The sequence below is a fragment of the Sinocyclocheilus anshuiensis genome, unplaced genomic scaffold (genome assembly GCF_001515605.1).
Source record: "Sinocyclocheilus anshuiensis isolate Anshui unplaced genomic scaffold, SAMN03320099.WGS_v1.1 scaffold181, whole genome shotgun sequence".
Lineage (NCBI taxonomy): Eukaryota > Metazoa > Chordata > Actinopteri > Cypriniformes > Cyprinidae > Sinocyclocheilus > Sinocyclocheilus anshuiensis.
In genome coordinates this window covers 131,362-142,692 of record NW_015540898.1, presented here as the reverse complement: position 1 = coordinate 142,692, position 11,331 = coordinate 131,362, and the positions used below count along the sequence as shown (strand labels likewise).

Here is an 11,331-nt window from a genome sequence, read left to right as displayed (position 1 = left end):
AGGAGTTAGACAGACAGAGGAAGTGAACTGCAGAGAGAAGACAGCAAGAAAACAGCTCGCTTACCTGTCTTTTGACACACTGAAGTTCTGCAAAACACAAATGGAGGAAATAAGCTACACGATCAAATGTTATTCAACCCTCAACTAGTGGTCAAGCAATACTGATTCTATGCTGGCTGATGCTGATACCTATATCTTAGCAGAGAGACAGGTAGCCCATATACAAACAATATAAACATCACATTATTTTACTAAAAATAGAAAAGTAAATGCTATGATACTTTATCATTTACTATTTACTTTATCACTTCTGTCTAATAATGTAAGAGTCGAGACAATAAACTAAGGAAAAGGGAGAATGGGAGCTCCAACACACAGGCGTTGTCAAAATAAAAGTCCAGCTTCCTACACATCAGCCAAGCAGGCCGATATATTGATTGACCACTACTTCAACCTTGATGAGAGTCACTTTAATGTCTTTATTTTGTAGATAAATACAATAAAACAATTGTGTATAAATAAATACAATTACAAAATTCGATAAATACAATAAAACCTTAAACTGAAAATGCAGGTTAGTTCTTACCTGTAGAAAGGGGATGTCAGCAGCATCTAAATCTTTTTTTATAGTTCCGATGTTGTTTGAAAGAGATTCGATCTCTCTCTCTATTTGTTCAATCTTCTCCTTCATCATCTGACTCTTCTGATTCTCTTCCTCTATCAGTGCAGATGTTCTAATCATCTCTTCATCTCGCAGAAACTGATGAAGCCGCTCAAACTCTTCCTGCAAGCATCTCACGGTCTGCTGAGTCTGAGCCTGTATAAAATACAAAGATGCTTTCGCATCACTTCTTCTACTTGAATCTTTCTATAAATGCTTTAATCTAGAATATTTCACTGTATAGTTCTCACCTTAATGTGTTGTGCTGCATCATCAAATGTTTGTTTGATTTCTTTAAAGCTCTCAAGTTTTTCTTGTAAAAGTTTCAAAGAAGTCTTGAGTTTCACCTAAAATTATTACAAAATAAATATATATATAGTTTTGTATAAATATATATATGTAGTTAGTTAGTTGTTTTGTTATTGTTAGTAAAGTTGTTTTTTTTTCCAATGTTTTACTTTATTCTATTCTAAACTCTATTTACTTTATGTAATTGTATATAAAATTCACAGCATGACCACTTTCAAAGAAACCGGAAACAGTTACACATCACCGCCCATATTTACACATCACCAACGGCTAGGCATTTTTCAATAACCCAGGAGCAAATAACAGGTAACGAGGAAGTCCGGTGCTATTAAACAAGAACCCAGAACAATGACACGAATAAAACATTGAGGGGGGAAAAAAATGAAAAAAAAAACATGGTGAAACAATTTCCAAACAGAAATTGCAAGTGCTAATAAATGTCACCAATAATTACAAAGAAATAAAAACTAACACATTGAATTAAACATGAAATTTAGAATTTTTTCTTGTAAAACATACTCCAGTAACGTTTTATTTACAACTTCGAATCTTTTATTTTTAACTTACAAAATATTTTTTTTACAGTGTACACTAGAATCATAATGACACCTTTGACCTGAAGAAACACATAAAGATGTTTTACCTTTAGAAGTGGTGTGACTTCATCAACAGGTCTGAATGTGTGATTAAGGTGTTTTTCTGAATCTCTGCACACCAAACACACAGGACAGTTATCATCCAGACAGAAGAGTTTGAGTTTCTCTCTGTGCACATCGCAGAACACCTCCGATGATGACTGCAATGAACTTCTCTTCTGTAAGAATGACTCACACATGTTACGCAGTGCAAGATTAGCAGGTGTCTGACATCCTGTGAATCTTTTCCTGCACACTGGACATTCCTGAAATACTCTGGAGCTCCAGAACTGTTCCAAACAAGCTCTACAGACACTGTGACTACACAACAGAAGCACAGGATCAGTGAAGATGTCTAAGCACACAGGACACAGCAGATCCTCCTCTGATATTTGACTCAGAGAACTCATTTTCTACCGCAGTCTCTCCAGTTATGTTTGAAAAACGTTATGACTAAAAGCTTTTATCATCACAAGATGTCTGCTATACCGGATATCCTTGTTCGTTTCTGAGCTTTGGTCTCTGTAGCACGTTTAATATGTGATCATGTAGTCACCACTTTCCACATTACAGGTTAATGATTACTTCAGAGGACTCATGCAAAAGCAAACTGACTCTCAAACATTTATTTGATTTGAAGTCAGAGTGAAGGAATGCAAGCAGAGATGAAAAATTGGTCTTCCAGGAGGAATTATGTCAGGAGTCTGCAATCTTTTTGACATTTTGAAATTTTATTTAAATCACTGCTTTAATGAAAAGCACATTTACTGACTAAGAATGTTGCAGATCTTTTCCTCTTACATGACGTTTGTTTGCTATTTATTAATTGATTGATTTATGTGCTTTTCATGCAAGTTTCCTTCCATTATGTGGAAAAAGGATATCCAGGCCTTTTGTAAGCAAAACTTCACAGACATGAAGCTTTTTAATGGCTCTTGTCTCAGTTCATTTCCTCGTACAAACAATTTATTGAGAGAAAGTGGTATATGTGCAATGTCACCTGATTAAACCAGAAAACAGGTCTCATCTCCCGTTTGTCAGAGAAAGTGCTAACAACAGTATGAACTGATGGACTTTTAAGGTAATCAGCTAACCTAGTTGTTTTTATTGTTGAAGTTTTATTCAGTTTAAATATCTAAATCTTCGCGAGAAGAAAAAGAAAAAACTTTTAGTTCCCTTTTGAATGGGAACTCGCACTGCATCCTTTAGTGGACACTATGGGGGAATGCCTCCACTGTTACCAGTGTCTGAAGCATGTGTGAAAACACTCATTGGCCAGTGACAGCCCATGAAGCATAAGTGGGCGCCTTTAATACACATCATTAGCTTTTTGTTGTGTATAGCATATGGTAGAGACATTATTATGGAAAAGAAGGAAAACTCCTGCAAACGTTTTAGGAAGTGAGTGCCTCCGTGTCCCAGGTTTCTGACACCTGAGGACACACACAACCTTTGCATTATCTGCCTTGGAGAGGAGCATGTGCGTTCAGTGTTAGAGGGTTCTGAATGCTCTCACGCCCCATTTACACGGGGCGTTGGTGTCAACGCCTCTCGTTTACTTTGAATGGAGTGACGTCAGTTCTTGCTGAAATGAATTGTGGGTCTGTCGCGTCGCGTTGGGTCCGTTGCTCGCGGCAGAAGTTGAAAACTTTTCAACTTTTCAAGCACCAACGCAGGCGTCAGTCAATCAGATCGCCTTATACAAATACCCTGGTGCAGACGCTAGCCAATCGCGTTCATGCATCACCAGAAAACTAATGTGATTGGCTGTTGTCACTATGACGGTCGTGTCAGCACCAAGCTTCAGAAATGCCCTCCATCAAGCATCGATGCTGACGCCCCATGTGAATGTACCGTCATTGTGAGAAATTCTCAATGAGGAAGCTCTGTACACAAATGTCTGCACCCCACAGTTCAGGTCCCCTGCTGCTGAGGCACAGTGGAAGCTTTGGTTGTAGGGTCTTTCTAAATCTTCGACTGTTGACTGAAGCAATCTGCAGAATCCAGATGCACTGTTGCTTGAGTCATCTGATCTGGCAGACATCATTTTGCTGGTATCATTCAGTCAAGATGAGGATGTGTTGATGATGGTGAGGAAAGTATGATTACTGAGTCATCTCAACCTGCCAGCCCCGCATCAAGAAGGTTTTGGATGTCATGGCCCGCACCGCAAAGGGACTGGATCTGGTTTGGAGGCGCAGAGTTACTCGTGGCAGACTAGACGAGCGCTTTCTGTCAGACCATGTTCGTCCTTCCCCTTGCGGATTACGGGAATGTGGAAGGATTGGCTGAGTGAAGATGCCTCCTGTGGAAGAGATGCTTGCAAGCTATCTCTGCCAAGGGTAAATCATCTTCTTTGAAGACTCCTCTGCTATACATGCCACTTCAGACCACTTCGCACTTGAATGGCAGGGCGTATGCAGCAGCAGGTCAAGTCAGGAGAGCTTTACACACATTGGCAGTGTTACAACCAGGCAGACCTACTTAAAGATCTGGATGAAGGTAAGGGTTTGTTCCCTGAAACAGTCGCTGAGCTGCACCGGAGTACAGATTTTGCCCTCTGGGCTAATAAGCAAAATGCCGCAGCTATCGGGCCTTCAATGGCAGCAGTGGTGGCCATGGAGAGACACCTGTGGTTAAATTTAATGGACATCGGGAACTTTCTTTTCAATGCTCCAGTCTCTCCTTCTGGGCTTTTTGGCACATCCATTGAGATGGTGGTTAAGAAGTTCAAGGGGGAAAGGGCGCAGCTGGCGGCATTAAGGAAAGTCCCTTGCCGGAGCAGATCTTCTCTTAAAGCCCCTGGGCGTTCTGGTCCGCCACAATCTGAGGACCGTAGGCAGGGCCAGAAGAGACATGTGGCCACTCGAGCTCCACCCCCATCCAGGCCTTAGAGAGGTGATCAATAGTAGGCACTCTGTCAATCAGCAGCCTAATACAAACACCTAAGCAGTGCCTTCTGTCCTTCCAGTGTTTCTACTACATTCATTCTGCCGCGGTGGGCCACCACACCAAATATCATCCCCGTCAGTTCAGTTCCCTTTTTGATAGGTTACCTCTGATAGGTACAAGTGAACAAACTCCCTGCTTATTTCTGAACAACAACTAGTTGTTGATGATGATGTTATTGGAAATCCACCAATAGGCAGACGCATTGATATGGCTACTACTTGTCAACTTTGGGAGTGATTTGAGTTTCGCAAACACACAGAACAAAAATTTAGAAGATTCACTCCCATGTTTAGAGTGTATACCAAGCAGATACTGAGGTTCTCAGGTTTTCAAAATGTTAAAGGCTCACATTTGTTTTGTGTGAACTGTGAATACAGCTTTCAGGGATTCTTTTTGGCCTATTTTATTTACTATTTTATTATGGCACTATAGATTTATGAACAGGAATAGCTTAATATAGGCAAATATAACTATATTTATCAGTGTTTTTTTTTATTCAAATACTTTATGGATTACAACAAACTGTCTTCAAATACGGTGCTGGAAGGTGATAAAAATCGACGTCATAAAAATCTAAATGGAACGGCTTAACATTGATATCCTTGGTATATATATGGTAAAGATATGTTTATTGCTGGGGATTTCAATGAGAAAGTTGGTGCAGGAAATGAAATACCTGTTGTAGGCAAATTTGGTTTAGTACAAATTCTTGATTCAGTATTGTCAAGAAAATCGATTATTGATCGCAAATAGGTGGTTTGAGCAGCCAAATCGTCGCCTACACACATTGACAGCTCCAAATGGCCAATATCGCAAATAGATGGACTATTTACTATTTATCTTGCTGAAAATCATTCAAAAATGCATGGCATCAGTAGTTGAGAAGAAGCTACCCGACGGCCAAGTAGGTTTTCGTAGAGGTCAAGGAACAAGAGATCAAATTGCAAACCTGCGGTGGATCATGGAGAATACCAGAAAAATGTATATATTTGCTTCATAGATTACAGTAAAGCGTTTGACTGCGTTGATCATGTCAAGCTGTGGAACTGCCTGAAGCAAATGGGTATCCCAGAGCATCTAAAGGAATTATTAGGATCACTCTATCAGATTCAGGAAGCTACAGTCAGGAAAGCATTTGGCAATACTGACTGGTTTAAGATCACAAAAGGTGTCCGACAAGGATGCATCTTATCACCGGCCCTGTTCAGTTTGCATGCAGACTCTATCATGAGGCGATGTAATCTGGACAAATCACCAATTGTTGTGAAAATTGGTGGAAGGAAGATCAATAACCAGCGATATGCTGATGATACAACCCTGCTTGCAGAAAGTGAAATGGACCTGGAATATCTGGTCAAAAGATTCAAGGATGAAAGTGAGTGCATGGGGCTACATCTTAACATCAACAAAACAAAGGTAATGACAACAGCAGGCAACGGCACAGTCCATATAACAATCGACAATGAAGAAATTGAATCAGTACAAAAGTTTGATTTACACAAGAAATGGTTGCAAACATTTTATTTGCCATTCTTGTTCTACAGCAGGGATCCTCAAATCTGGCCCACGAAATCCACTTTCCTGCAGAGTTTAGCTCTAACCCTAATCAAACACACCTGAGCATGCTAATCAATGTCTTCAGGATCATTAGAAAATCACAGGTAGGTGAGTTTGATCAGGGTTGGAGTTAAACTCTGCAGCGCATTGGCCCTCCAGGGCAAGATTTGAGGAACCCTTTTCTACAGCCTTCTACATGAATATCTAGAGTCTAGACTGTATCTTCCGGAAAGTGGTGGTTATGCCCAGATCAACAATACAATAGCTGTGTATCCACTGTCGGGCCAAAAGCGAGGGTGCTAGTGCTCTAGTGCTTTATCCAAGTTAGAAGACGGCTGCTGAAGTCCACGGCTGCTCATTTCCCATGTTTTATATTAAGCTACCAGCTAACATCAACATATAAGACATGCAAACAATTTTATTGACAAAGCTCACTTTCAGACACCAGAGAGTGTCAGAAATAACTTATAATTTAGATCTGATGGGAATTCTGATTACTGTATGAGGCATTACTTATTTCTTTGATGAGTCTTTGATGAATAGAAAGTTCAAAAGAACATAATTTATTTGAAATGGAAAACTTCTGAAACATTATAAATGTCTTTACTGTCACTTTTGATTAATTTAATGCATTCTTGCTGAATGCAAGTATTAACTCATTTATAATTTTTTCAAAAACATTGTAACTATAGTGTACGGAGAATGAAAATATGAATCAAATCAAATATGGATGTGCCAGAATGTGTCACCATTAATTTTACTTAGTAATCATTTATTTGTAAGCAAGCCTGTTTGATTTCCAATAACTAGCTAAGTATGATGACCTGTGAAATATGTTTTTGTTTCAGTAAAGTACTTTTTTTTTAACAGTACTAGAGTAAAGTACAAAGTTACTCAAGTACTTTGCACCCTTGATAAATATGCAGTTCAATATTTATGACAACATTTATATGCAGCTAAACTCCAAAAAAAGGATTTAACACTGATTTTTGGTTGCTTTGTGGACAGTGTAAGTGCCAAAAAAAAAAAAATCAACTAGGGCTGTTGTAATTGGTTTATAAATCTATCAAAAACATTTGGTATGGAAACTGCTTCACACATAAGGCTTCAGTTTCATTTTAATACCGAGCCACTACTGTATGAACATTACAGTCATGCCCTCAAAATAGCAGAACACTAAAATAGAATGCTGACTGCATAGTAAAAGACCGTTACAAATGTGTAACAGATTTATTTTTCCTTACACATGGTAACAGCTGGAGAACTATGTTTGAACAAACGCTCATGTCGTTAAGACAGTGCTGGTTACCATCCTGCATGTTTATTGGCTCCAACTGACTTCTCTTATCTGTCAGTTTATTGACGGCTGTGGAATGAATGTCCTGATAACAGCCGTCAGATCAGAGTCTCTGGATCTCCCACAAGCATTTGGTGAATCTCACAATGGCATGTGTTTGGAAAATGATTCTTCTCAGCATTTTCATTGTCTCTGGTAGAAGTAACGTGTTGAAAGGTATGTCCTTAAACGCTTTTAGTTGTTTTGGCTAAGATTGAACTAAAACGACTGTATACTGTCCATCTTTTAAAAAGCAATCTTAAGTTTTTTGAAGAGCAGAGCCTTTCGGCGGTGTATCACATTTATGGTTTCATTAGAGCATGAGAACGTGTGTTGTTTTTAAGACGTAAAGCTGGTATGTAGGCAGTGTGAACAAAACAGGGAAAAGAACAGTTAGAAAAGCTAGTTATGTAACCGCTAGTCTGCAGTCACTATATGATATGGACACATACTGTATGGTCAACAAATAATGTGTTTTTATTATATTTATTTTATTATAATGATTTTTGTATTTTAGGAAATAATGTATTAGCAGCAGTAGTAGTAGTAGCAGTATGCGTCCGTCCCCCCCAATTGACAGAAATGCATTTAGCAGAAGTTTTTGTACAAAGTGACTAAGAACAGAGGAACTAGTTGCAGAGGAACTGGTCCGCAAAAGCTAGAAGCATTTATTTATTTTTATCTCCAACCAACTGTAAAGCTTAAAATGTTTATTAGTTTATTAGCTGGGTAATACACATTAAATAAGTCAATACCTGTGAACACTGTTCCCAGTTGAACCCATAGTATAAATAGTATCGTTGGGTTCCATAACAGGTATTAAACTATTTAAGTCGAAAGTGTATCTAAAAAATATTTAGTTGTGCTAACAAGGAAGTTTCCAGATGATGAAGATTTTCCCCATAGATATATATAGAATTAATTAATCTCTAGAGGATTAACAAGAAATTAAAGGCTAAATTAGGAAAACTGTTGTCCCATTTTTCCTGATTTAGGCTTCAGTTTCTTGTGAATTGTGTGAGATTTAATAAATGGTGAAATCTTCAGTCTTTAATGGACTGTACATTTAAAATGAGATCTGTAAATAGTTCAGTAGTCTTGAGATACATCATACTCAGTATATCACCAGACTGATCACAATTGTTATCCACTACAGGTTATTTTTGGCACATCTCAGACCTCCACTGGGATCCTTCTTATGATATAGGGAGTAACTTGGCATCAAAATGTGCTTCTAGTGGAGGTCGCCCGACCCCGAACGCAGGCAGATTTGGAGATTATTCCTGTGACTCCCCATGGACTCTGATAAACTCAACAATGAGCGCCATGAGAGAGATCCTGCCTGACCCGGACTTCATCATCTGGACCGGGTTTGTGCCAAGCACCCTTTTAACTCATAAGCCTGTTTTTGTTAGTTTTAAATTTAAAGTGGACTCAATAATGCACTGCAGTGGTGACATATTTTTTGTCGACCAACCCTGGTCCACCTGAAAAAAACCTAATAGGATTTTTCTACTGGCTTTTGAATTATTGCAGAAAATAAGCTCTGTGACCAACAAAATTCTTACACATTTGTTGAACAACTTGTTTGAATTTTGAAGCCTAAATCAGCAGAAGTAAAAGCTAAACTTAGGCTATAAATGAACATGACTTCAACGTAACCACCATTAAGCTTCAACAACTCTTTCAGTCTTTATTTAAAAAATATTTTCCCCGAAAGTTTGAGTTAGAATAGTTTGCGAAAGCACATTTATAAACACAATGAGGCTGTGAAAGCGACTAGTGAGTAGATGAGTTTACCTGTTCACTGTGATGAGGTTTAATGTCCCGACAACCTCTGAAGTCACATTTAGACGCTTGTTAGCAACTGCCTTTTTTCAAAACAAGAAAAAGCTTAATAAAAAAAAAATACATAACAAGGGGGTTTTACTGATGTATTTTATTTAATTGAATAAAATGTGAAAATATCTTGAGCTTTTGTTCATCACAGACCTTATTTCACACATTCAAAGGTGCAGGAAGCGATTTCTGAAAAATGCTTTTGATATTTGAATCAGAATCAGAATCAGAATGGGCTTTATTCGCCAAGTGTGTGCACACAAGGAATTTGTTGTGGTTTTTTAGGAGCTGTTGGTACATACAGGTACATACAAACATACATGACATGACAACAGAGAGTGTTGGTAATTTCTGTGTTAGCTGTTTAAGCTGGAGATGGCATGAGCATAGATACATCTATGTTTTTTATGCATAGATGTTCTAGTGCGCAGAGATCTGTAATGTCTGCCTGAGGGGAGAAGTGCAAACAGGTTGTGGCTGGCGTGAGAGGGTTCTGTGATGATGGTGACGGTTACCCGCCCGTTTCTTCACTCTGGAGTTGTACAAGTCCTGAAGGTTGGGCAGGTGCACACCAGTTATCCTTTCAGCTGTCCTAACAGTCCATTGCAATCTTCTTATATCTGATTTGCTGGTTGACCCAAACCAGACCAGTTATAGAAGAGCACAGTCAATAATAGCTGAGTAGAACTGTTTCAGCAGCTCCTGTGGCAGGTTGAACTTCCTCAGCTGGCGAAGAAAGTACAACCTCTGCTGGGCCTTTTTCACAATGGAGTCAATAGGGCCTTTCGCACCGCGGGAACCTTTTCATAGTACCAGAACTAGTTGTGGAACTGCCCACTTTTTGGCGTTTTCGCACCGCCGAAATTCTTAGTCCTCCTTTCCGTTCTTTCAATCGCTTTACGTATACGTCGACATTCCATGTCCATTATTGTAAAACCCGCAAGACACAACAAAAACACAGCTCCGATCACAGCGTCCTCCATCCTCCTGTTGTTAACGTTGTTCTTCTTTGTTTCCATTGTTGAACGCCACGCATAAATGACGTCGCTGTCGACCGGCTTACGTCACTTCTTAGTACACACTCTCGGTGCGAATGCAACCCTTTAAATGGTACTGGGAAATAGTTCGCGCAAAATCGTCCCAGTACTTTAGTACTGTACATTTAGTTCTGTAACTAAAGCGGTGCAAAAGGCCCTAATGTGATTGTCCCACTTCAGGTCCTGAGAGATGGTGGTGCCCAGGAACCTGAATGACTCCAAAGCTGCCACAGTGCTGTTCATGATGGTGAGAGGGGGGGAGTGCAGGGGGGTTTCTCCTGAAGTCCACAATCATCTCCACAGTTTTGAGCGTGTTCAGCTCCAGGTTGTTGTGACTGCACCAGACAGCCAGCTGCTCAACCTCTTGTCTGTAAGCAGACTCGTCACCATCCAGGATGAGACCGATGACTGTGGTGTCATCTGCAAACTTCAGGAGTTTGACAGAGGGATCTTTAGAGGTGCAGGCATACCCCTTTTCCACCAGTATGAACCGGGTGCTAGTTTGGAGTTGGTTCGACTGGCGAGCCTTTTAAGAACCGGTTTGCCTTTCCATGGGCTAGAGAGCCACCACAGAGCCAGGTCTTACGTCACTGAATACGTCTCATCTTTCCCAGTAACACTAGCGTGGCAGCGCCAAACACAACAGGCAGATTTTTGGTTTCTTGGGTACAGGGATAAAGGTGGAGCATTTGAAGCAGGAGGGGACTTCACAGCTCCAGTGATCTGTTGAAGATCAGTGTGAAGAAGGATGACAGCTGGACAGCACAGGCTTTAAGGCAGGCTGGAGAGACACCGTCTGAGCCTTTGACTTTCCTTATATTCTGCGTACATCATCTCCACAGATCTTAAGTGCAGGCTGAGAAGCAATAGGGGGGAGCGAGGTGTTGATGGCTGTGTTGTGAGTAGGGCTGCATGATTAATCGAATGCAATTGTCATGCACATCTTGTCAGTAAAGCCGGTTCTGTGATTAGTAGTAAATCTCCATCACGTGCTTTCAGATGGAG

The 11,331-nt window shown here is 39.9% G+C and overlaps 1 protein-coding gene across 1 annotated transcript in view; it reads left to right on the top strand.

Moving 5' to 3' along the window:
• Nucleotides 1–7,433: 7,433 nt before the first annotated feature.
• Nucleotides 7,434–11,331, top strand: part of LOC107688972 (acid sphingomyelinase-like phosphodiesterase 3b) — a 13,562-nt gene continuing 9,664 nt past the window's right edge. The window contains exons 1-2 of the mRNA XM_016486824.1: nucleotides 7,434–7,627; nucleotides 8,607–8,820. Of these exons, the coding sequence (XP_016342310.1) occupies nucleotides 7,558–7,627; nucleotides 8,607–8,820 (284 nt within the window). The 5' untranslated portion in view covers nucleotides 7,434–7,557. The remainder of the gene's footprint in view (nucleotides 7,628–8,606; nucleotides 8,821–11,331) is intronic.